Source organism: Manis pentadactyla, chromosome 4, assembly GCF_030020395.1.
Source record: "Manis pentadactyla isolate mManPen7 chromosome 4, mManPen7.hap1, whole genome shotgun sequence".
Classification (NCBI taxonomy): Eukaryota; Metazoa; Chordata; class Mammalia; order Pholidota; family Manidae; genus Manis; species Manis pentadactyla.
The window spans coordinates 94,189,011-94,216,388 of record NC_080022.1 but is presented as its reverse complement, the minus strand read 5'-3'; the positions used below and the strand labels follow the sequence as shown (position 1 = coordinate 94,216,388).

General features: G+C 39.7%; 1 protein-coding gene across 2 annotated transcripts in view; it reads left to right on the top strand.

The window, feature by feature from the left end:
- The window catches only part of SLC22A15 (solute carrier family 22 member 15), an 89,397-nt gene that overhangs the window by 6,704 nt on the left and 55,315 nt on the right, over window positions 1-27,378 (top strand). For both annotated transcript variants that reach the window (XM_057500496.1, XM_057500497.1), the window contains exon 2: window positions 6,547-6,762. In XM_057500496.1, coding sequence (XP_057356479.1) covers window positions 6,547-6,762 — 216 coding nt within the window. The remainder of the gene's footprint in view (window positions 1-6,546; window positions 6,763-27,378) is intronic.

Sequence of the window (27,378 nt, the reverse complement as noted above, 5' to 3'; positions counted from 1 at the left end):
TTATTTCTGATTTAACAAAGGGAATGAACTAGAATTAAAGAAGGTTCAGACATTGGCAGAAGACATTACCTAGTTAGAATTTAATAACATTATTCTCTCTTCATTGTATTTATTACTCATTTTCTTTTAAAATTTCATTTTAGATTTTGAAGCATTTCAAGTGCAATACAGAGATTAATACATAAGCACACATGTACCTACTTCCAGATTTAATAAATGCTAGTTCTTGCCATGTCAGTTTCCAGTGTTATCATTCATAGTTCAACCAGAGAAGCAGGAAGCAGAACTCCTAGGATGGTGATACATACATGTGTATATATGCATGGGTATGTATCACATATATGTATGTGTATATAATAAGAGAGGTGATTAATGAATAATTTATTATAGGTATTTGACTATAAACAGTTGGGGGAGCTGGTTCAGGACTCCCGGTAAGGCTGTTGTCTTCGTGTTTGATGTCAGAGCTGGAAGTCTTCAGGGAAGGCGGTCTGGAAGGGAAGATAATGATCTGGAACCCATCAGAGTTGACTGGAATCCGTGTCATTCTCTGGGCCTTTCACCTTGATGAAGCAAACTCCTTTCATCCTGGAATGAAGCACACAACTGGCTCTTCTGGTGAGCAAGGGGAGTCAGGGGAGCATGGATCAGCTGCAGGTCCAGCTGCTGTGCTGGACTAAAAAGGTGAGGCAGCAAAGAGGCAGTGTCTGTGAGGTGCCAGAGAGTTACCCCAGCTTTCCGAGCACAACAACCAAAATGGCTGCCCCTTTGCTTCCACCCTACCCCTAACCTTGCTCGAAAATGTCTCCTGTGGCCCACAGATAAAAACATACTAGCCAACACTTGGCATTGTAACATGGTGTGTATTTTTACAGTTCCTTCTGGCAGTCATGTCTGTATCCATATCAGTTTTTATTTCTCTGTCAATTAAGAAATTTGAATCAATTTAAAAGGAAACTATTAAGTGAATAGTAGAAAATAGAAAATAAGACATGTAAAACTCTTGAAGGGGGTACTCTGATGACTGACATTTGGGTAAAGCTGAGCTAGCCCTGTAACTTCTTCAAAGAGCATTAGAAACATGTTCTTTACTTTCCTGACTCTGTCTGGACTATTTCTTTGGCCTGAGAATTCCTTCCCCTGATTTTTGTTTTGATTAAACTCCTAGCAGTCTTTTACTACCTAGCTCAGTGTCACCTTTGCAACCTTTTGCTTATTCTCTGGTTGGAATTCACATCTACTTCCTCTGTGCTGTCTTTCAGTTCATTTCTATTATGGCTAATACAGCATTTGTCAAAATCTGCCTTGTATTTATAGCTTTGAATGTACTTATTGTGTTCACTTGAATGTATGCATCTAGAAGGAAATAGCTATTTCTTACCCATCATCGCTATCACCTGAGGTTCACAATACAATGAGTTGAGAGGTGTTGGTTATCACTACAAATTTTTAAAAATCAAACTAAAATAACAGAAGGAAAGCGGTAGTATTCCCATTTTATTTGGGGAGTAGAGAGAGAGAAACAAATTCAGGTTAAATTATGTGTCCAAAGTCTTAATTAGTGGTTGGAACCCAGATTAGGTGCCAGAATTGCTGGGTTTTAATTCATTATCTTTTTTTTCCCCCCCACAGTGTTCTGCAAGGAATTAGATAACAAAAATGTATCAGAGGCTGTTATGTACATAGTGGTGTATTGGGTTTCTTGAAAAGATAAAGAAGTATATGTTATGGTTGCCTCAGGAGATGACAAATCATTACAAAGGTGGAATTTGCCTGTATCTCCACTCTTAAATGATTACACAAAATAATGTATCCCTAGTAAATAATACAGGCATTGAATGCTTTGGAAATTAAGAAAAGTGGTATCTAGAGTCGTACATTGAAAACAGCAAAAAGGAGGGCTGAGCTTGAGCTAAACTTGGAAGCCTGGGTTTAGAGAGAAATGAGAGGGTCATTTCAGGTGGAAAAACATAAAATTGGAAAAAATGTAGATGAGGGAATAACATGTACCCTTGCTGCACAACTGTTGTCCAAGACCAGTAGCACTGACCTCACCAGAGCTTGTCAGAAAGGTGGCATCTCAGGTCCCACCCAGCCTATGGAATCAGACTCTGCATACATGCTGTTTGTATGGTGCAGTCCAGTTTACTGTTGGCTAAAGAAACATCCCATTTTGACCCTTGGGATAGGTCAGATAGGAATGAAACAGATAAAGATGTACTAGTAGCGCCCAGTATTATTGGAAGAAAAAAATGAGGTTTAGAGAGGTTTTGATTTGCTAAAGTTTACTAGAGAGGTTCAGACTCAGGTATACAGATTGCATATGGTTTTCACACCACACAGTGAAAAGTCACGTTTGGGGAATTGAATAGGCTAGTACAGAAAGCTTAAATGTGGATTAGTAGCAGTTGGGCCATATGGTGGCAATCTGGAATGCTAGGATGTTTATCATTTATCCATTAATATGTTTTGACCAGAAGAGTTTCATGAGAAGTGCTCAGGGAGACTGGTCTGGTGGCTTTATGTGGATGAATTGGAGCTGGGGAAGAAACAGAACTTAGAGACACTGGTTATTCAGGGCATAATAACTAAATGTTTTAGACACAAAAAATAGATAGCATCAGTAAGTCACCCAGCAGATATTTATTGAATGCCCACTTTGTGCCAGGCACTCGGCATTTGGTCCTGCCTTCATGATACAGTCTTGCACATGTAATGATTTGGCTGGGTCACTGAAGACTAAGTGCATAAAAGACTAACAATAATGACAAAAATAAAATCATCTTTGTTTCTGTTTTTCTTTTTTTTCCTCTGAAAAAAGCACTGGCCTTTTTCAAAGTTCGGTAGCTCCCAGTCGCATCCTCATTTTGCTGTTGGTGTTGTATGTCATCTTGAATGATTCACTTAACCTCTCTGTAGCTCATTTTTTGTACTTGTAACATAAACATGATACTTAACCATGACTTCACAGTGCAGGGTATTGCAATGAGATCATTTATGGGATACTTTTTTGGTTTACTGAGTGTTATAAAAGCTTATAGTGCTCTTAGTATAAAATTACTTTTAAAACCTTCACTTTTTGTAACTTTTAAAATTTCAATCCCCTGGTGCATTTTAGTCACTTTTCTAATTATAATTACATTAAAAGGAGAAAAAAATATCCAGCCATCTGTGGCCCTTTTTTTCCCCTCCCTGGAGGTAGCACTAGAGAAGATAATGATTTATCTGAGACGTTGTTAGTGCCTCTCCAGGGGGTGAATGGATGGTGGTTTCTCATTGTGGCTTTAAGGTCCGTCTGCTGATGGGTGTGATTCATTAGATGAGAGTATGTGGATGAGTGTGTGCAAGGTGGTTGCAGAGTCACAGCAGAGAGAAGAATGACAGTATTTATACTCTGGGGAAGAAGCAGAATGTCAGCTCTAACACTGTCACAGTTGAAGAGCACAAACTGGGGAAAACCACCCGTATATTCTGTGTAGAAATGGCACATCCCGGTGACTAGATAAGTGCTGAGCCATCTTTGACCTCACATGGCCATGTGACCCACATATGTGTGGAGGACCAAACATGAATCTGCATGTGGAGGGTAAGCATCCCCTCCTTTACCTGGTCTTCACTGCACCCTTTCATAGCATTTATCATGTGGTATCACAGCTGCCTGCCTACTTGGACTCCCTCACCTTTAGCAAAATGGAAGATGACCATGTGTGTCAAAGACAAAAAGGCTGACACTGTTTTATGGAGGATGACATTGCATAGAAGAGCTGTATGCTTCTGACTCTTCTTTTGACATACAGCTCTGGCTCTGGGTATTCCGTTGAGACTCCTGGGTGTATGTGTGTGCGTACGTGTGGCAGGCAATGGAAATGTCATGGGAATGGAGGAGGGCAGAGAAGATGAGAAAGGTGGTAAGTACTTATTCATCCTGCACACTACGAAGGAAAATATTAATACAGGTAATATTGATAGACTGGGTTTCACTGCTCCCTGTAGGATTTTGAATAAGGGTGTATATCAGCACCACCTCTTTGATTTTGAACTGCTTCCTACACATGTAGTTTCTGCCAAGAATGGTAGCCTCTACAAGGAAACCCGCTTGAGATTAGAGGACCCTGTGGAGCATTTCCTCTTTTACCTAGAACATTGCTTATCCTAGTACAGTCCAGATAAAAATATGATGTTATATATTTCCAACAAACACTTAGGACACACAGTTAGCATTAGAGAAGTGTCTGCTGTTGTTATTAGTATTCCATCCTTGCCACTTGATTCATCCATTCTTTTGCTGAGTGTGTGATAGCATGTATCTAGGCCCTGAGTTACTTGCTTCTGAAGCCAAAGTTGTATCAGATATTGATCCTGCCCTTAGGAAAGCATATTGCAACAGGAAAAACCAGACAAGTAAATACATAAACCAAATGCAGTGAAGAAAATGCTGATTGCCTTCTGTTCTAAAACTTCCTTAATAATATGCAAATAGGGGGCAGGAAGCAATATAAATCTAGTAACATGTTTTCCTTTGCATTTTACAATAATGCATCTCTAAGAAAGGTCTAGATGGGGCCTTTGGGGAGTGAGCAGAAGCAGGAGAGGGCTCTGGGGAGTTGGAGAGGAAGGCCAAATGGGAGGAGGCAATGTGGAGGGGGGCATCTGAGTTGCATCTGAGAGGTGGGAGAGGTTCAGATAGTCACAGCAGGAGAAAGTGCTCTCCAGGTCAAGTGCATGGTAGAAACGCAAGCAGAAAATAGCATATTTAGAACTAGTTGGATTGAAGTCTGTGTGTTTACCAAACAGAACATGTGTTTTGCATCATCTGAGTTCCCTTGCCCCATTTTTTTTTTTTCATTTCTTTACCTGTCAGTTAAGTTTCAGCAGATTGTGGTCAAGAGAGGCAGTTACTAAAACGGATGCAAGTGGCTTTGTAATTATAGCTGCTGCTCAATGTGTCATCTATCTGTTCTTGTAATTATTAAGGTTTTTATTTTTATAAGCTGATTGCCTCCTGTTCTAAAACTTCCTTAATAATATGCAAATAGGGGGCAGGAAGCAATATAAATCCAGTAACATGTTTTCCTTTGCATTTTACAATAAATTACCAACATAGACTGACCTGTGGCAGCTTGGTACATCTCAAGAGGCCCCCAGTCATTTGACTCAAAATAAATTGGGGCTGTCTTATATCCTCCCAGTCTTACCATGAGTGGAAAAAAAATCTCATCGTGGGTTTTACATTACCTTTTTCTGTATGACACACAATGTCATGACTTCTTTTCTCTTTCCTTGACATTAATTCCATCATCTACTTGTGATAAATTGCTCTGCCGTTGGCATTTTAGCTTACCCACTTAACAGTTGAATATGCCCCTACAGAGCTGTGTGGAAGGGGCTGGGAGCTCACTGATGACTGGAGATAAAGCTGTGGCAAGTCCCTCTACCTTTTTGTGTCTCAGTCAGAGCACCCATCCAGTGGGGGTGTTACTATGTACTGCAGAAAAACCAGATGCTTTGTATTTTTTAAACACTTTTTCTATTTAAGGGTATTTTCGGATACCAAGTTCTATGTTAATAGGAATAATTTCTTAGAATAAGATTGTCTCACTATGGAACAGACTAATTCTATGTTTTCCGAATAAATTTTAAGCTTGAAACAGTCATCCAACAATGAGAGTTAATATAAATAGAAAAGCTAATATAAATAGAAATCCATAGCATAACAAGGCTGCATAGGGCTTAACAGCTTACCAGCCCAGTTGTGCATAGCTATAAAGCTCAGAACAATCAGAGACAAATGGCATATGTACTCAATAAATATTTCTTGAATGAATGAGTGAAATATTTTTCTTTGTGGGGACAGCTATGCTTAGATTAAACAGTGATTAAATACAGCTAAGGGTTATTAAGTAAATATTCCTGGGATTTTGAATTTCTTTATATCTTATAAGCTGTATACTATATTTTTAAGTAGTGCCTACCCAAGTACTTATTATGCTTACCAGCCTTAATAAAGTACTCTTGCTTGCTCTTTCTATCTCTCTCTATATATAAATATAAAGAATATTTATGTGTGGTTTTACAAGACATTTTAACTATGCCACAAGAAGTTTTCTTGTTAGGATTATGAATGCAAGGCCAAGATACCCCTGTACCCTGGTGACTGCTTATCTGAACTGAGGGTATAGTGTTGAGGAGCAAACAGCTGGAATGTTAAGTCTTCTAAATCAGAGTCAGTAATACTGTCCTTCCTGCCTACCCCCAGCCCCCCTCCTGAGTGTGGAGCCACTTATGTGCAGTGTCCTAGCATCAGACATACCTGAAATGTAGAAGGAAAACCCTTGGAAAAAGTATAAGGTGATCTACCAGAAGGATCACTGCTGACTGTTCACAGTAGGTCATGAAGCTGCCTTTTAGTGTTTTTCTCCTTTGTGTCTGATGTGTCTCATTTCTGTAGCTCACAAAAACAAAAGCGAGAATCGGGTCTTTCAATGCATGTAAGTGTATGCATTGAGTTTCCAACATTGAAATGGTTTTATGCATTTGTTCTTTCAGCTCTATGTGGCCACGGAAGCCATCCTCATTGCACTGGTTGGGGCCACGCCATCATACCACTGGGACCTGGCGGGCCTTCTGCCGAATCAGAGCCTCAGCAACCAGTCGGCGGTGGGTGGAGACCAGGCACTCGGGCACTGGCTCCTGGCAGCCAATGGCAGTGAGATCCACAAGCACCTGCACTTCAGCAGCAGCTTCACGTCCATTGCCTCTGAGGTAACAGAACGAACGTGCACAGCGAAGCACACCAGGCCATCCGGATCACTGAACACACGCTTCTCCTTTCCAGTTGAGCCACCTTTTTGTCTGTGAAAAGAACTTCAACCACACCTTTAAATAAGTTTCTAGTAAATTTGAGAGTTAAAGGAGAATATCCTATGAGAATGCGATCTTTTCCCTTCTCACTACAGAGAAGCAGGAACTATAAGACTGGTTGAATGAAGTGAGATGTAAACTCCAAAAGCCATGTTTTAATCCTCATGTCCTTTTAAAAAATGAGTTAAACCTTTCATGTCTTTTTCTTATAGACACAAAAATTAACAAAGTAAAGAGAGAGAAGTGTCATGCCTCATCTGTAACATCCAGAGGTCATGTTTAAGATGCATCCTGTGTGTGCCCAAGGCACCTTGACTGTGTAACAGAAATACAAATGGTACCACCTGGTATGGGCAGGAAACCCTGCTTTCACTAGGGCTTTTCTGGCCAAGAAGGTTCTGGTGTGGACAGCACGTCCTAAGCCAGCCTGAGATAAACAAGCTGAGGACAGATAGTCTGGTGAAGAAAAGCTTGGGACGAGGCAGGCAGGGCTGATGCTCAGCTGGAAAGCATGTGTACTGGTTGTTAAAATGGTGAAATACTCTGCCCTTTGCCTGCTCCCCACCAGCTGTCCATTTGCCCCTGACCCAGCCTTTGGGCCCCGTGATCCTGTAACTATAGGGTTCATGTCTGGTGCAGCAGGGGGCATCCAGGACCCCTTCCAGTTCTGGGTTCCGACGGCCATGACAGTCAGCTCCCTCAAAACCCACTTGGCTGCTCCCTGCAGGGATACCAGAGTGCTTGCCAGATGCCCCGCCTGCATGATCCCTCCACTCTTCTCCCTGTGGAGGGTGTGCATCTGTGCATGTGCCTGCCTGTGTGTCTCTGTGTGTATATGCATCTAGGTGAGCATGTCTGTATGTGGTCTGTGTCTGTATATCTGTGTGTGTGTGTCTGCCTCATGGCATCAGCGAGGTTCCCTGCTGTTGGCTATTTTGATGATCACCCTGTAGGCGGGGCATACTGGGATTCAAAGAGACTTGCTGAAGGCAGGGCACTGTTTGCTTGGCCTTCCCTCAGGAGTTCCCCATTTGAAGGAATAATTACTGAATTAACTTTCCCAGATACTAAGTGGCGTTTCTATGACAACAGTCCAGTCATGTCTGCCATTACCCTACATTTTACACCCTCCCCATGTGGTCCTGGATGTACTTTTTCAGCCCCACCTGCACTTCCCTCTACCTTCCCTGTCTTGCACACATGCCCTGTTACCTGGGTCAGGGAGGCCCTCACTACTCCCCCTTGTCTCCTCTACGTGAAATCCTAACTTGCTCTCGGTCTCTCACTTCCACACTGTCCCTGGGAAGTCTTTCCCCACCCACTTCTCAGAAAAAGTAAATTTGCTTTTGTTTCTGCTCCAGTAACATTTTGTTTACACTTATGTTACACACTGTATTCACAGTTCGTCTCTGTTCTAAAGTCTCTTTAAGGTCAGAAACCATGTTTCAGTCCCATTTGTATCTCGGTGGCCGACGAGCAGCACCAAGAATACCTACCCTCACAATACCACACTTCTAACCTATTAGATGATAGGTAGCACTGTGGGACGGTGACTTTATGCCAGCATTGTGATATTTTTATGGTCCTAATCTCATTTACCTTCAAAATAATTTTACCAGATAAGCATTATTTTTGGTACTTTACAGATGAAGAAATTGAGACTTCTTCAGGTCAGGGTCAGCCAGTAAGTGCAGAGCTAGGATTGGAACCCCAATTTGTCTTAACTCAGAAGCCTGTGCCCTTATTATACTTTTTAGGGACCTACTCAATCCACACTGGTATGCACATCTCTTAGTTTTTTTTATAAGTGGCCAAAAAACAAAGTTTTTTTTATTTGGAAATAATTTCACTCACAGAAATTTCAAGAATAGTACGAAGACTAGTCTTAACATCCTTTAGTTTCAGCTCATGTTAATATATTATCTCCTTGGTACTGTTGCTCTCAACTTTTTTTCTAAGCCATTTGTAAGTTGCATATACTGGTGTTCTTTTACACCCAAATACTTTACTGTGTATTTTCTAAAAGTAAGGACATTCTCTTACATAACCACAGTACAGTTATCAACTTAAAGAAATTTCACATTGCTATGATAGTTTTATCTAACCTACCATGAATACACAGTTTTGTCACTTGACCTTACACTGTCCTTAATAGCAGGTTCCCCCCCTTGTACTGAATTCAGTTTAGGGTTACATTTACATGTAGTTGTCCTGCCTCTTCAGTGTCTTTTCACCTTCATTCTTTCTTCTTTTATGTTATTGATTCTTTGGAAGAATACATAACCCTTCCTTTGTGAAAATAAGAATATTTTCACTTGGGGGTCTGACTGATGATTCCTCATTCAGGTCATACATCTACAGTTGGATTAGTACATAAGTAATGTGTCCCTCTCAGGGTGACATCTGGAGACACGAATACCCATCTGCCCTCTTTTTGGTGATGTTAATTTTGATCATCCACTCTAGGTATTGCCTGATTTCTCCTCTGTTACAGGTACAATACTTTTTTCATTTCAAGGAAAAAGTAATCTATGGGGAATCACTTCATGATTATGTAAATTTACTATTCCTTAACAGAACCACCGGCCACCCCACCACCATTTAGCATCCTGTGATTCTTTTGTAAGTCAAGCTAAACTATAATGGTTACAAAACGATGATTTCTTAACTTTAGCCCTTCCTCCATTTCTGTCAATTGGCAGTCTGCTTTCTTTCTTTTTTATTGAGGTATAATTGACATATAGCATTATATTATATTCGGGTGTACCACATAATGATTCAATATTCGTATATATTGTGAATGATCACCACACTGTGTGTGTCTGTCACCATACATAGTTACAATTTTTTTTCTTGTGATGAGATCTTTTAAGATCTAATCTCTTAGCAACTTTCAAATCTGCAATTCACTATTATTAACTATAGGTGCCATGCTGTACTTTACACCTCCAGGACTTACTTATTTTATAACTGAAACTTTATACCTTTGGAACCTCTCCACCTATTTCAGCCACCTCCCACCCCTGACCTCTGGCAACTACCAATCTGTTGTTTCTATAAGCTTGTTTTGTAATCTGTTTGTTTGTATATGTGTGTAATCTATGGGGAATCACTTCATGATTATACAAATTTACTGTTCCTTAACAGAACACCGCCCCCCCCCACCATCATTTAACAACCTTTGATTCTTTTGGGGCTTTTTTAGGATTTTTTTAAGGTTCTGCTTTCTGCTGTAAGCAAGAGGCCTTTCTTCTCCCTCTTCTTGCCTGCTTGTCAATCTATATATCTACCTACCTACCTACTTAAATATCTATGATTATATATACATAGCATGTACTCATGGATTCCTATTCTTTTCAATTATTTACAATTTGCTATAGCCTTTAATTATTTCATTTCTCAGGTTAACCTAAATTTACCAGTGGGAGCCTTTTCAAGCTGGCTCTTGCCCCCTTTTTATTTTTGTAATTAAAATTTTTATTTTGAGATAATTGTAGATTTACATTCAGTTGTAAGAAATAATACAGAGAAGTTATGTGAATTCTTTACCCAGTTTCTCCCACTGGTAGCATTTTGCAAAACCATAGTATAATATCACAGCCAAGACAATGGTGTTGATATGGCTAAGACACAGAACATTTCCAACACCGTGAGGATCCCTTGTGTTGCCTACTTATTTATAAGTATGTCCACACTCAATTCCCTCCCTAACCCTGTCCAAAATCAAATTGCTGACAAACTCTAATCTGTTCTATACTTCATTTTGTCATTTCAAGAATGTTATAAAAATGCCGTCATGTTTTACGTAGCTTTTGGGAACTGAATGTTCACACTCAGTATAATTCTCTGCAGATACATCTAGGTCTAGTTATATTACTTTAGTTATAGAGTAAGTCCTGGAGTTGTATAGATTGATTCTTTTCACTTTATTATTTTTTTAAATTGTTTTAGCTATTTTAGTTCCTTTGGCTTTACATATAAATTTTAGAATAATTTTTTCTGTATCTACAAAAAAATTTGGGGGGATTTTGATAAGAGTTGCATTAAATTTGAGGAGAATTGACATCTTTGCTATGTTGTGTCTTCCAGTACATGAACACCATTTGTTTTATTTATTCTTTGATTTCAGTGTTTCGTAGTTTCACCATATGAATCCTATATATGTTTTGCTAGACTTACAACTAAATATTTCCTTTTTTGAGTGATTATAAATGATATTGTATTTTAAATTTTGGTGTCTACATGTTGATTGCTAGTATATAGGAATACAGTTGATTTTTCATGTTGATCTTGTAGCCTGTGACTTTGCTGAACTCACTTGTTAATTCTATTGATTTTTTTGAAGATTCTTTGGGATTTTCTAGATAATCATGTCAAAAATAGGGACAGTTTTATTTTTCCTTTTCCAATCTGTCTCTTATTTCATTTTGTTGCTTTATTGCTTCAGCTAGAACTTCCAGCACTTTGTTGAACAGATGTTGAGAATTGGCTTCTATGCATTGTTCCCAGTCTTTCACCATTGAGTGCAATGTTAGCTGTAGTTTTCTGTAGATGTTTTTTATTAATTTGAGGAAGTCCCCCATTCTGACTTTACTTTGTATCATGAATGTGTATTAGTTTTGTCAAATAGATAAATTTACAGTTTTCTACATTAAATGCAATGATCATGTGATTTTTTTCCTTTTCTACTTTCTGGAATTGATTGTACAGAATAGGTATTAGTTCATTAAACATTTGGTAGAATTCTCCAGTGAAATCATCTGAGCCTGTAGATTTCCTTTTTGGGAGTTTTAAAAGTTATGAATTAAATTCCCTTAAGATCTAGAGGGCTACTTAAATTATCTATTTTGTATTATAAGTCATGGTGATTTGTGCTTCTCATGGAATTGGTTCATTTCATCTAAGTTGTCAAATTTATGTGTGTAGAATTGTTCACTGTTATTACCTTATTATTGTTTTGATGTCTGTCGAGTCTGAAATAATATCTCCTTATTTATTACTTGACACCATGGTGTCTTCTATCTTAATTGTTAGTCATGATAGAGGTTTCTCGATTTTATTGACATTTTAAAAAACCTATCATTTTGTTTCATTGATTTTTTTATATTGTTTTTTTCTTTTCAATTTTATTGATTTCTAATCATTATTATTTACTTCTTTCTGCTTGATTTGATTTTTTTTGTTGTTTTTTGGGGGCAGTTCTAGAGGGTTAGAGGTTCTAGACATACCTTAGAGTTTTCCTCTTTGGAAATGTAAGCATTTAGTGCTATACATTTTCCTCACAGGATTGTATTAACTGTATCCCACAAAGTTGGATATGTTGTATTTTCATTTGCACTTAGCTCAATGTATTTCTTTCTCCTTGAGACTTCTTTTTTGACCTAATGATTATTTAGAAGTCAATTGTTTAGTTTCTTAGTGTTTAGAGATTTTCCTGTTAGCCTTCTATTTTTGATTTCTAGTTTAATCCCATTGAGGTCAGAGGACACTCTCTGTCTGATTTCAGTTATTTCCAATTTGCTGAGGTTTCTTTTATGGCCCAGGATGTGGTCTTTCTTGCTATATGTTCCATTGACACTTGAACCAAATATTTACTCTGTTGCTGTTGGATGTTTTATAAATATTATTGGATCCTTGTTTTATAAATATTATTGGATCCTATTGGTTGATGGTGTTTAGTGTTCTGTATCCTTGCTGATTTCCTGTCTATTTGTTCTATAGAGTATTGACAGAGGAGTATGTCTTCAATTATAATTATAGAACCATTGAATTCTCCATTCATTACTCTCAGTTTTTGTTTCATATATTTTGTAACTCTTTTGTATATATATATATATGTATGATTACTAAATCTTCTTGAAAGATTGACATTTTTATCATTTTATAGTGTCCTTCTCTGTCCCTGGTAATTTTCTTTGCTCTGAAATATGGTTTATTTGATATTAATACAGCACTTCTAATTTCTTTGATTAGCATTAGCATATTTATTTTTTCTTCCTGTACTCTCAACTTGCCTGTATCATTATATGTGACATTAATTTCTTGTAGACAATACATAATTGGATCCATTTTCAAAATCCACACTGTCAATCTATGTCTTTTTTTGTGTATTTAGATAATTTGCATTTAGCGTAATTATTTGTTAGAGCTTACCTCTTCCACTTTTTTCTTCTTTTCCCTTTGTTTTCTCTGTTTTTTGTTTTTCTCTTTTATTTTTCCTGCTTTCCTGTAGGTTACTTGAACATTGTTTAGAATTCCATTTTGACTTATCTCTAGTTTTTGAGTGTATCTACTTGTATAGCTTTTTAGTGATTGCTCTTGGCATTACATTATATATGGCTAAGTTATCATAGTCTACTGATGTTTTCAAATCACCAGTGTGCGTAACATACAGAAACTCTATTTCACTTATATTCCTTTGCTCTCCCCTGTTTATAATATAATTGTTTTAAATATTTTTCTGCATATTTTTATAACCACATAACAGTGTTATAAGTTTTCCTTCAAACATCAAACATAATTTAGAAAACCTAAGTGGAGAAGGAAAATCTTGTATTTACCCAAATAGTGTTCTTCTTTTCTGATTTTCCAAGATGCCTTTTTTTAATGTTTTATTTCTTTTAGAAACTTTCACTAGACATCATTTTAGTTCTAATGGTAATAAATTCTCTTAGTTTTCCTTGACCCGAGATTATCTTAATTTCCCCTTCATCCCTTCTTTTCACTGGTTATAAAACTCTTAGTTGGCATTGAATTGCTTTCAACATTTAAAAGCTACTGTGTCAGTTCATTTTGGCCTTCATAATTTCTGATGAAAACATGGTGTTATTTGAATTGCTTTTTTTCCTATAGGAAAATTTCTTCCTTGCTACTTTCAAGATATTTGTAGAGTGGGGAAGGATGGGTAAAATAGGTAAAGGGGAGAAAAATCAGTGAGAATGTTTGATATCTTGATCTGGGTGATGGTTATGTGACTGCGTGCATATGTCAAAGTTCATCAAGCTGTATGCTAAGATTTGTGCATTTTATTGTATGTACCACAATATAATTTTTTTCCTTGTTTCCTTTTTTTTTTATTATTAAGGTATCATTGATATATAATCTTATGCTCAGGTTTCACATGAGCAACACTGTGGTTACTGCATAACCCCCTATTATCAAGTCCCCACCACATACTCCATTACAGTCACTGTCCACCAGCATAGTAAGATGCTATAGAGTCACTATTTGTCTTCTCTGTGCTATACTGCCTTCCTTGTGCCCTCCCATATTATGTGTACTAATCATAATACTCCTTAATCCCTTTATCCCTCCCTTCCCAACCACCCTCCCCAGTCTGTTTCCCTTTGTTAACCTGTAGTCCATTCTTGGGTTTTGTGAGTCGGCTCCTGTTTTGTTCCTTCAGTTTTTGCTTTGCTGTTATACTCCACAGATGTGTGAAATTATTGGTACTTGTCTTTCTCCACCTGGCTTATTTCACTGAGCATAATATCCTCTAGCTCCATCCATGTTGTTGCAAATGGTGGGATTTGTTTTCTTCTTATGGCTGAATAATATTCCATTGTGTATATGGAATATATACACAGTCTTCTTTATCCATTCATCTACTGATGGACACTTAGGTTGCTTCCATGTCTTGGCTATTGTGAATAGTGCTGCAGTAAACATGGGGGGGATGCGTATGTCTTTTTGAACCTGTGATCTTGTTTTCTTGCAGTAAATTCCTACGAGTAGAATTCCAGGGTCAAATGGTATTTCTATTTTTAGATTTTTGAGGAAGCTCCATATTGCTTTCCACAATGGCTGAACTAATTTACATTCCCCACAGCAGTGTAGGAGGATTCTCCTTTCTCTGCATCCTTGTCATCATTTGTTTTTGCTTGTCTTTTGGATGTTGGCCATCCTAACTGGTGTGAGGTGATATCTCATTGTGGTTTTAATTTGCATTTCCCTGATGATCAGCGCTGTAGAGCATCTTTTCATGTGCTTGTTGGCCATCTGAATTTCTTCTTTGGAGAAGTGTCTGTTCATATCCTCCGCCCAATTTTAATAGGGTTATTTGCTTTTTGGGTGTTGAGGCGTCTGAGTTCTTTATATATTTTGGATGTTAACCTCTTGTCAGATATGTTATTTACAAATATACTCTCCCATACTGTAGGATACTTTTTTGTTCTGCTGATGGTGTCCTTTTGCTGTATAGAAGCTTTTTAGCTTGATGTTTTCCCATTTGTTCATTCTTGCTTTTGTTTCCCTTGCCTGAGGATATGCTTTCAGGAAAAAGTTGCTCATGTTTATATTCAAGAGATTTTTGCCTGTTTTCTTCTAAGAGTTTTATGGTTTCATGACTTACATTCAGGTCTTTGATCCATTTTGAGTTTACTTTTGTGTATGGGGTCAGAAAAAATCCAGTTTCATTCTCTTGCATATAGCTGTCCAGTTTTGCCAACATCAGTTGTTGTTTCATTTCAGCTACTGTATTTTTTCAGGTGTCTGTCTCCCTCCTGAATTCATCCCTTAGCTCTTGAATATTTTCTGTAGCTCCATTAGCAGGCTTATGACTTTTATTTTGAATTCTTTTTCAGGAAGATTGGGGATTTCAGTTTCAGTGAGCGCTCTTTCTGGTGTTTGAGGGATTTTGTATTGAACAATGTTCTGCCTTTTCATAATACTATTGGATAATGAGAAATATTACATTTGGGTAGGCAGTGCCCTCTAGTGCCCAGAAGCTCTAATCCTCAGAGCTGCCCAGCACCTGGAGTGATGGTACTGGTCACAGCCGAGCAATGCCAGTGCCTACCCTAAAAAGAGAGCTCTTTCCTGCTTCCTGGCCACAGTGCCTGCCTCTGCTGTCAGGGCCAGTGAGCTGCACAGAGGGAGCAGCCTCTGTGTTAAGCCTCTAAGGTGCTGTAGGTGGGGCTGCTCTTCTGCTGGCCTGGAGCAATGGCGGGGGTCGCAGGTGAGCCATGTCATTGCCTGCCAGGAGAACAGAGCTCTTTCCTGCTTCCCGGCCACTATGCCTGCCTCCACTGTCAAGGCCAGTGAGCCGCATGCACAAGGAGCAGCCTCTGCATTAAACCTGTGTGGTTGCCATAGGTAGGGCTGCCATCTGGCTGGCCTGTTGTGATGGTGGGGCCAGCAGGTTTGCCTGTAGGTGCCAGCCAGGAGGAAGGAGCAGCAGGCTGCTTATCATGGTGGGGGGCCTTGCGGCTTCATTGCCAGCCAGGGGGATGGAGCACCTGAAGCTCCTGAAAGTTCCCAAACCTGCTGGGCTGAGTGTGCTGGGACGATTTTGTCCACCTGTTCCTTCTCCTGAGCGTCAAACTGTGTAATCCTGGCCCCTTTAGCAGCCCTCTCGCTGCTGGGAAGTCTTTCAAAGCGCCTGCCTTTCTTTTGTCCCAGAGCAGCCAGTTGTGGGAACCTGTTCTCCACAAGGGGCTGAAATCTCAGTCTCTGACTTTGCTTTTCAATTCCTCTTATCTCCAGAGCACCGTGCAATGTGGGTTTGTGCTCCTGGGCTAGATTTCTAGGCTGGGTATTTCACAGTCCTGGGCTTCTACTCCCTGCTCTGTTTCTCTTCCTCCCACCTGTCAGCTGGGATGAGGGGTAGTGCTCAGGTCCTACCAGGTTGTGGCTTTGTTACTCTATCATTTTCTGTGATGTAGATTTTCATAAGGAAGATTTTCCGTTCTCTTTTTCCAGATGTAGACTGGCTAGTGCAATCTTATTTCTGTTCACTCTATTAGGAATAGTTGTATTTGCTGTATTTTCATATTATATGTGGTTTTGGCAGGAGATTTGTGCCTCACTTCTCATGCCGCCATTTTTTAGCCCCCACTGCTGCAAAATTTATTTTTAAAGAAAAGTCCTAAGTGGCATAGTCACCCAATTTTTTTTTTAAGATTTTTTAGTTTTTTAGTTTTTAATTTTTAGAAGTGTGACCGTAAGGTTTCTTGGTGTGGATTTCTTCAGGTTTAACCTGTTTGGAGATTACTGAGCCCTTGGATCTGCAGGTTTATGTCTCTTGACAAATTAGGACATTTTCAGCCATTACTTAAGTGCTTTTTCTTAGCCCTTTCCTTTTTCTCCTTTTCTTCCAGAACTCCAGTGACAGAAATATTACTTATTTTGTTGTAGCCCCAACAGATTCCTGAAGCTTTGTTCATTTTTGCAGTCTGTTTTATCTTTGTTTTCAGATTAGAGTTTTCCTATTGCTCTGTTTTCAAGTTTACTGATTCATTCCTCTGCCTCCTTCCATTCTGTTGAAGCCATTCATTGAATTTCTCAGTTCTAAAATTTCTGTTTTGTTCTTTTTTTTAATACATTCTCTTTCTTTGCTGAGACTCTCTATATCTCTGCTGAGTTTTTCTACTTCATCATCTGTTTCAAACATGTTTATAAGTGCTCATTGAAGCATTATTTTGATAGCAGCCTTAAAATCTTTGTCAGCTATTTCTACCATCTCTGTTATCTCAGTGATTGCCTTTTTTTATTCTACTTTGAGATTTTCCTGGTTGTTTATATGACAAATTATTTTTGTTTGAAACCTGCAGTTAGGGTATTATGTTGTTAAGCAATTCTTGGTCTTATTTAAACCTTGTTTTAGCTGTCTTTCTGTGACACTACTATGGCACAAGTAGAGGGGAGGACTACCTCATTACTGCCAGTTGGTAGTGGAATTCCAGCCTCCCCATGTGGTCTCCACTGACACTGGTGGTGGTGGTGGAGGTGGTATTTGGGAGTGTGGGGTGTTTCTTTCCTCATTGCTGTTTGGTAGGAATGAATGTGCTGGCTCCCTGCTTGTCTTTTTCTGACACTACTCAAGCTGGCTGGGGTGGAGTGACTTGTTATCACCTGGCCATGGGGGAAGCGAGGTTGCCCACTTACTGTTTGCTTGGGTAGATGAGGTTGGAGCTACAGTTGTATGTGTATGTGTGTGTATGGGGGTGGTGATGATTTGTTGGAATTAAACAGTTATCATCTAATTTTTTCTGTTTTGCTGAACTCGGCCTTTGTCCAGAAAGAACAGGCTTTGTTGGGGCCTTTTTATCACTTCTCCCAGCATTTCTGAGTCTCTGGTTTCTCCAGCACCCAGTCTAGGGTATGTGAGGCAAAGAGAAACCTGGAAACTCACCCCTTGTCAATCCTTGGGTCTCAGAGTCCCTAGCTAGTCTTCTCTCCACCTTTCCAAATTGTTTTATATTTGTTTCATACATAACATCCAGAGTTTTTAGTAGTATATAGTAAGAGAAACAGGGATAAGTATGTTTATCCCATCTTCCTGGAGCTGAAAGCCATCCTGTGTCCTTTTGATGTGCCCTTCATTTTTTTGAGCATTTCAAACATTTTTGGCATAAGATGATGCTCTGGGTTCATCTTGTACCCTCCTGCCCAGCCATAGAATTTGCCATTTCTTAAAAATGGTTCTATTTATTGCTTCCATAGGTCTTTAGAATGGGTAAGAACCGATGTCTGCTCTCCAAAAAGCTCATTACCACATTGTAATGAAAGTGAATCTCAGACTAAATTCTTCCACACATATAAATACTTATTAACTAAATTCTTATTATCAAAGAAGTGCAAAATAAACTATCTTGCAGGCTTGAGACATCTAGCTTTGTGGTTTTATAGGTTTTCTGAACACTGCTTGCAAGACAGGTCACTACAGACTAGTTTTTCATAGTGAAAGTACTGATCCGACCCTCCCTGCCAACATCCAGCAGACACACTGTTCCAGAGTTCATATGGGCTCTGGACCAAGGAGGGGTTTTAGCTCAGGGCATCACCCCTGTAGATAGAGTACAGGCTACACTGGATCATCTCACAAGTTCATGGAGGAGTAGTGAATGTCTCTGAAATATATAGAGCTGATGCATTTATCTTGAATATCTAACTTCATCAGGGATACCCCGTGTTCTGCATTCATCATTGCTAGCCAACAGGCCATTATTTTAATCAAGAACAAGTAGAACATCCATTGTTGATAGAAACAATTACAGAAGCCTTTGTGGTAGCTCATTCTGGAGAATGGGCTTCCTGAATAGAGGGCCAGCTGACCATGACTGGACAATGCAACCTTAGTTAGATACTTATGGTGCCAGGGTGAAAGCTTGATCTAAATTACACATGGAATATCCCACTGCATGTGCTTTACACTTTGAAGTAAATTAGGTAACATAGCAATACTATGCTTCAACATAGCAGACACTCAACAAATGGAATCCAATGGAATTGGATTGAATTAATATTAATGAACATAAATAGCCCTTTTAGGTATTACCAGAGGGATGCCATTATTAGCAAATACTCATTGAGCAACTACTACTTGTCCTGATACAAGGAAGGAGAGTGCTGATAGGACCTATGTCCCAGGACAGCAGAACGGGGTGCCCTGATCACCGGTACCCCCTGTTGGCACCTAAGAGGCTCTCCCTTAACAGTGCTTGCCTGCAGGCAGGATCTGGAAGGAAGAGAGCCCAGAGAGCCTACTCCCAAGAAAAAGAGTTGGTGGATGTAGGAGAAATGGAATTAAGTAATTCCCCCAGCAAGTGCTGAAACCTTTAAAGCAGCTCTGAGAAGAGGATAAAAGGCTGCGATGGCCGTCCCCTTTCCTACCTGAGTTAGTATCTCATGTCTTCTCATTACTGCTGGGGTGTGTCTGTGAGTCCCTGTCTCTCTTGCCATCTGTCTTTGTCAGACTAGCTGTGTGTCTCCCTTCCCACTCTTTTTCTCTCTGATTCTCTGTTCTCTCTCCCCTTATTTCTCTCAGCCTCTGTCATTTTGTCCTTCTGTGTCTGTTTCTCTCTATCCCCACTGCTCTCCATTTCAATTCTATCTTGTCTGTATTTACCTTCCATTTTTTTCTTTCTGCTTTTATGTCTGTGTTGCACTGCCTGTCTGTCTCGCCTTTCCGTCTCTTTCTCTGACGTTTCTCTCTGTGTGTTTCTGTGAGTTTTTCTCTTTATCTCTCACTGTTCATCACCTTCTCTCCCTCTTCCTGAGCTACTCATCTGTCCTCTTTCTCATTCCCACCCATGTAGATTCACTGAGATACACATTCTTGGATGTATATGCTGTTATCCATCTTGATTTTACATATATCATTATAGATTCATAAATACATGGTACTTTCCTTATGGTATAGAGTCACACATTATATCCCCATCCCATCAGAAGATCAAACGGTTTTCCAGCTCAGAGGTATATCTGAAGGCACAAATATTCTCTGTGCAGACAGTGATCCTCAGTGTCTAGCAGGTGAGTTGATGGTGGGGGCAGGGCTTCCCAGCTGCTTGGTTGGGTTACAGCAATGCATTGCTGCTCTGGGATCTCTGAGGGACTCAAGGGTCATGGTTTTGAGAGAATTGTCTTTGGTGCTTCCCACATGCTAAACCAGCTGCTCTGAGAACGAGTGGGTTCATGATACTTTGCAAGGATACCTGTGGCCTGCCCCCCCGTGTCAATGGAGGATGGCAGGGTGGCTTTGTTGGCTGCACAGTGGGACAGAAGTCTGTGGTCCCCACAGGATCCTTAGGGGCAATGAGACAATTCCCTACCTTGCAAAGAGTTTGTAGATGAGAAGATGAAATTTTATAAGGAGTAGGGAGTGTGAAGAGGCAGATAACCATGCCTACCTTTTAATGCACTCCTGTATGAGAGGCTTTCTCAGAGGCTTTCCCTTCGTGCTGCTTATGTAGTCCTGCCAGTAGCCCTAGCCTGTATATTAAACAACTGGCAGGTAGGTAATTTAAAGAGTTTGTCTTAAATCATATATTTAATAAGCCACTCGTCTGGGATTCAGTGATCCCATATTCTTTCTACTGTATCAGTGATTTCAAACCACTTTTTTTTCCTTAAAGAAGAGCAGCTTTTAGTTTTTGATGGTATTTTGGTTGGCATTTCCATGTGTCAAAGAGCCAGATGCTTTGCTGCGGTCCTTAAGAGGACTGGGGTCCAGGGCCCCAATACCTCTGCCACTGCCAGGCATCCTTGGCAGCCCTGAGGCACTTCCATGAGGAACAGGGGGAAGAGCAGATGGAAGGATGTGTCAGTGGACTGGTGAGCATGAAGGCTGGCAAAGTATGGTGCATGGTGCCCATGAGCAAAATAACTGCCCGCCCACTGGGCTGCTGGTCACCTGCTTGATACTGCCTCCGACAGAGTGAATTCCCACTAAGAAAAGGGCAAACAATCATAATGTTTATATTGTGATTTGCAAAGTAAAAATATAGGAACATATGAGCCCAGAGAGTAGCAGGGTCTGTCCGTGTGTTCAGAACTCAGCAGCCTGCTCTCCTAGTGCTAACGTGTCAGCCCTATCTCTCCTGTCTGAATATATTCAGGTAGACCCAAAAAGAGGCTCATCTGCTTTACATTTTTAGTTCAGAATCTTTTGTTTATCCTGAAGTAATGGTATTTTATTTCAAGGTACAAATAAAGTGTCCACCCTGTGTCCTTGCCTCCACCACTCAGAGTGTGTGAGTTACATGCAGATTCACATATTCTGCTTTTGCTTTGGACATTGGAACCCTATTTGGGTGGTGTTCCAAGTTCTGGAGTGATTTGAAGTGGGTGGTATGGGTGGCGTCCAAGCTTCTGGCTGCTGCCACTAAGTGTCAGTGGAGAAACAGCAGCCGAGGGAAGAATGGTCAAGAAGCAGCCAGGGCCAGCGGCGCTCAGCAGGATGGCAGGGCAGTCACTCCAGCCAGCGTCCTGTAGGGGCTGCCGGAGCTGCACTGCCAGTTGAATCCACCTTTATTCTGGTGATGTGCCGTCCCAAGTGAAACCCTCCCTCAGTGTCTTAGCATTAATTCAGTTTTGATTACCTCTCTAGTTTTTCAGTGGCTACTCCAAATTTCCAGAGTGAGAATATTAAAATTGGCATCTGAATTTGTCAATAAGATGGCAAATATCCTTAATATGCAATCTATGTCATACAGAGAATACATGATTCTTACTGAAATTATTTGGCATAAAATGAGAGTTAAAAGAACAAGTATTAAGTCTTGCTGACCTGTCATGTAAAACTCCTGAAAATAAATATCAAGGTAGACTCTACAAAACTACAGTTTCAGGGGATTGTGTTAAAAATACACATTTTAAAAGTTCCACCCTGCACCTCATTACATTCACATCAGGCCCATAGAAGTTATTCATGGAGGATTTGGAGAAGGGTGAATAAAAGGTTATATAGATGTGATTAACATGGTATTAATGAAAAAAAAACCCTGTAATCTAGGAGTCCTGACTGTTTTAAAATGAGCTAATAGCCATTGGGGTGAGTTTATGTAGCAAATTGCTGTCTGCTGTATTCAAATTATTCCCTGAGCTCTGAGTCATTCAGAAAGCACCAAATATCACGGAGACACACAATTATCATGCTTAATTAATGTTTGCAACCAAAAAGAGTAAGGTTGAAATCCTTAATATCATTGTGGATATTGAAGAACTGAAATTGACTGATTATTATCATGAGATTAATATATTTTCCCCAAGCCATACCCTGGGGTCAAAAGATAAAGTATTAGAACTATTTGAAAAATTCACTGCAATAATTGCTTTAGGGGCTAATTTTTTTTTTAATGTCTTGCTTCCTTACGCCTGTACTCCTGATTGTTATAGCCTGCACACTTCACCCACTAAGTGGTAATGCAGAGTGACAACTACATTGAAATGAAGCAAGTTAGTTAATCACCATGAAACTGTTCGTGAAGTACCCTGTCCAAGTATTCCTTAATCACAGGAGGCCTCTGATTACCTGATTTTCTGCTGCAGTGAGGTTGTCCTTACAAAGCTGTCAATATTTTGTGGGAAATACAGGACAGTGGAGGGCTGAAGTTTGGTTGCAATTGTTTCCGGAACTGTCCAGAATGTTTCACAAGACAGTAACCACCTTCTGGCTTATGCAGAGCCCTCAGAGACATGTATGTGTGGGGGAAGCCACTGTTTGTTCCAGCCCTGCAGCCTTGAAATACTGACAAGCTGGGAGCCTGGGTAGGGCTATGGCACTTATAATGTGATTTGCTTTTCATCAAAGCAGGACTTTGGGTGACAAGGAGCTCTATTAGTAAGCACATGCTGGCCCACCTGGACTGCCTGGGGAAGTGGCCTTCATCTTCCTGTTTCTTTATGATCAGGGAGGCTCTGCCTATGGGATCTGTCCCCTTTTCAGGGAAAGATGAGTTGGGGCTAGCAATTTGCACTGGGCTCGAAATGAGTTTGAGAAGAGACATGGCAGCCAGGTGAGGCACTTAGGTGCCCCTCTCTGACCTGCATGGCCCCTGCCTGGCTGGAAGGTCATGGATGTTCAGTGCATCATCCACGGCGAGGTCCTCGCGGCTGTGTGATCCACCATGCTTCTCTCAGCTTTTCTCAGCAGGGATATTTGTGTACCCATGAATTCAGGACACAGATGCTGGGAAGTGTATGTTGAAGTTGCACAGATTTTGCCTTTATAGCTTTTCCAGCCACATTTCCAGAAAACTTCCTATTTTCTTTTTCTGCTTAGTTCTCTTTCTCAGTAATGTAAAGTTTAAAGATAAATGCAGATTATTCTATATGTCACATAGGAAGAAGGAAAAGCCCTCAAATTCCAAATTTCCCTCACTTGCTCTTTCATGAGAATGCCATTCAGTGGCTTCAGGGTGACTAGTTAGGTAGTTCTCTGACTGTAAACTCACAACTTGATGCTTGAGTCATACTTTGAGATATTATATGTGAAGATGCCTTGTAAGACTATAGTATTCACTATCATTACATAAGTAACTCAGCAAATATTTGATCAGTGCTGTCAGGTAAGCACTTGGGATATAAAATGCACTTAAGGATCTCACAGCATCATAGGGGAGAGACAAGGAAACACATAACTCACCATACATCATATTAGAAGCAAAAATAGCAAGACATATGGCAGGAAGGAAAGCGTGGTCAGCTCTGCTCCAGTGAATCAGGCAGGACTTCACGTGAGAGAGGCTGCCTAAGGTGTGTCATGGAGGCTGAACAGGAGCTCCCAGGGAAAGAGATGGGGCTGGGGGTGGGCACGGGCAACCTAGGGCACAGCCTGTACCAAGGGCCAGGCATCTCAGCAAAACTGGGATGAGGAATGCATATTTTCCTTTGGGGTTTCATGTCCTCCCTGGGGCTGCGGCAAGGCAGTGGGAATGCAGAGTCATTCACCCACTGTGGGCCCAAATAAGGAGGATAACAGGGCAGAGCCTTCTTGGGAGAGGAAAATAACCTGATGTTTGGAAAAGCTTGGAGTAAAGGGCTCCAAGCCCTTTTATTCTTCACTGTCACTTCCATTAGAGTGCTCTGTGGTAATACAGCAAATTAGTTGAAGAGGGGTCCTTCTTGCTTTTTAGTCTTCCTAATATTCATGACCAATTTAAGAAGCATCTCTTAGAACCTGTGTTCTACGATGTAGGGAATGGTAAGTTAGCTGTCAGCGGGGGAATGAAAAGAAGGCAACCTGGGGATGGACTTACGTGTCCTGTTGGTACAAGGATGTCAAATAGACATTTAGTGTTAGAGTTCATCAAAATACAGAAATTGTATTAAGTATTTGTATTTCAAACAGACACTGTGGAATGAGATAACCCTTCCCCACCCCAAAAAAACACTTTGGAAGTTGATTTTTCGATATGTTACTCTCTTCTCACCCCCAGCCGCCCCTCGTTTCCCAAGCACACAGGCCACATGCCCTTAACTTCATACTGGACATGGAACCTTCCCTTTTCTTCCTTTTCCCTATTCTTTCTACAGCCTCTGGTTCTGCTACCCCAGGTCACAGGGACATATTTGTTTTAGAATTCCTTCTAATATTGGGTTTTTTCATGACTTCTTGAATGGAGCACATGCTAAGGGTTAAAAAATAAAGTCTTTATCCAATATATTGTAATTTCTGTGTTTTTGGCTTAATACACTTAAATACAGTGTTATAATCACTGGTTAGCTCCAGAATTCTAGGTCTTAACTAGCTCAAACATATAGTGCTCAAGGAGATTCTGAGACAGATGTCTTGTGATCAGGCTCAGGCTCCCTTGCTTACTCTAGTGTGGTTGTATATGAGTTGCAGTGGTATCAGCTATAAAATGGAAATACTAATACTAATATAATAATAAGAACCTGTTCTAAAAGGTGGTTGTTGCGATTCCAGGAGAACATTATGTGAAAATTGGTTGATTATTACCTGATAGAAGGTGTTACAGCCTTCTTATTTAACGTATCTTGGATATATATTTTTCATGACTTGGATATTAATTTTGTTTTTAGGACTATATAAACATTCAGCCCATTTTAAAGCAACACGTTCTTTCTTCAGACTATCCTGTGTCTGCCATTTCAGAAAAATGATTGATTTGACTTGTGGCATTTCTATAAAGCATAAGGTTTGATGATTTCAAAAAGATGCTAAAAGCACATTTTGTTAGTTCCTTTAAAATTTATCTTCATGCCTCATCAATCTGGGTCTATCTAATCCATGCTAGTGACATCATACTACCTATTCATGGATGACTCAGTCCAGATTTCTATCCACCTTGAATCCAGTCTCTTCTCTGAGGTCTCCACCCTATCCAGGCTGGCCTGGATCACTATTATGACCTTTGATGGGTCCAATCTCTGTATTGCAGCTGAGCAAGTTTTTGTGACACATAAGCAGGAAGAATCCAAACATTAAATAGAAAATTCCCAGATGCTTCATTAATTCCCAGACAGTAGTAACTGTCTCAACTCTCTTCGCTTCTGCCCGTCTGTCTTTCTCCCCCCACGAGAGCTGGAAGGCTCTGTGTGGCACCTTGGTTCTGTACTCACACTGCTCTTCGCCATATTTATGTTCCACATACCTGCTGTTGGTATCTGTCCCCAGTTTTTCCTGAATTTCAGGTTGGCTTTCTTTTTATGAGTGAATGATTGTGTCAGTGCTTTTAATGCTAGCCCCTTCAAATCCATTTTGAAAATACAGTATAATAAATGCCCACATATGAACTCAATTCCGTGATTATGGTAAGTATATGAACAAAAATACAGATGCTAGTCATAAAACAAAATAGATGTAGCTATGTCAGCCTGAGAGACTGAAAATAGTTCATCTTTATATTCTTCCTTTTTTTGTTAATCTGTGGGAAAAGATTTCCTGCCTTTTCAGCTTGCAAGTGATTTTTTCATATCAAAATGAATTGGTGTAAGGAGACAATGTATCCTGTAGCTATGGAATTTGGCTTGCCATTTAGAAAAATCATGGAAGAATCAACACTTTAATAATCTCTAGCTAGTTAAGGATTTGAGTGACTTTTTAAAGACTGGTTATAGCAGTACATCCTCTCAAATACTATAGGGATCATTATCCTGGTGTATGTGGTCTGAGCTTTGACAAAATAAACCTTTAGATCACATAGTAGCTATGTGATAAATATATAAACTATTTTGGAAATGTTTGAAGTTGCCAACAAAACAGTGAAAACAAAATCTCACATTTTGGGGAACCATGGATATGGAAAGCTGGTTGTAAACATGTTGTCCTAAGTCCTTGAGTTGGCATCCTAAGTCAACCTGTCTGGTTCACCTAGATCTGTCAGGGAGGTTTCTTGGGTTCCAGCTTCATATGCTTTAATTTGCTTTTTTTTTTTTAAATCTGGCAGTGTTCAGTTGTTCTATCAGTTCCTGAATGTATTCCAGGAGAAATAAGGAAATGCATAAGCCCAACCAGCATTGACATGAAGAAAAATTAGTAGAACTTACTTTGACGTTTGGAACAGGCAGCCTGAGAATCAGAATTTGGAATTTGCTGGTCAAACATTCCATAGGCCACTTCTGCCTAAAACTGTTGACAGATACCCAGTTGTTGGAAGGATGGTATTATAGCCTTTTTGATGGATTTGAGAAGTTCTACAAATGTGGTCAACAGAATAGTTGATTATAGAGTAGCCAAATTAGTCACTCTTTATTAATCAAGCACAAAACATATGTGTATGAGCCTAAGTCTCTTGACCATATAAACAAACTAGCAAAAATTGAGATACAGGATGATCAACGCTAAAGTTGCAGGCTAGATTTTAAAGGCATGCAAGCACCAAAACAAACACTAGGACACGTAATGCAAGAACAAATTAAAACAAGCTGTGTGGATTTCAAGGTATTAAAAATAAGTACAATTAGGCATTGTTTGTAGGCTATTGTAAGAGAAGGAATATGGCTGTGATAAATGTCCTTCCTTGGCCAACCTGGTATCTAATATTTGATTTGTTTTTTGACCTAGAAAAATGTCATCCTAGGCATTCCTCATGAATTGAAAATTCTACCACAGAACTATCCAAATATTCAAAATAAGTTTTTTCAAAAAACAGAATTTGTCCTTCAAATTCCAGAACCCTTTTCATCTCTTTTTATGTGGAATTTAAAACATGTTTTCCCTTTCCTTCACAGATCCTTAAGTCAGGGCTTTTTAACTTGATTAATCTTTTCTGATGACTCCAGCCACACTTAATGTAGAGTTTGGTAACTGGAGGTGTTGAACAGGTTGAA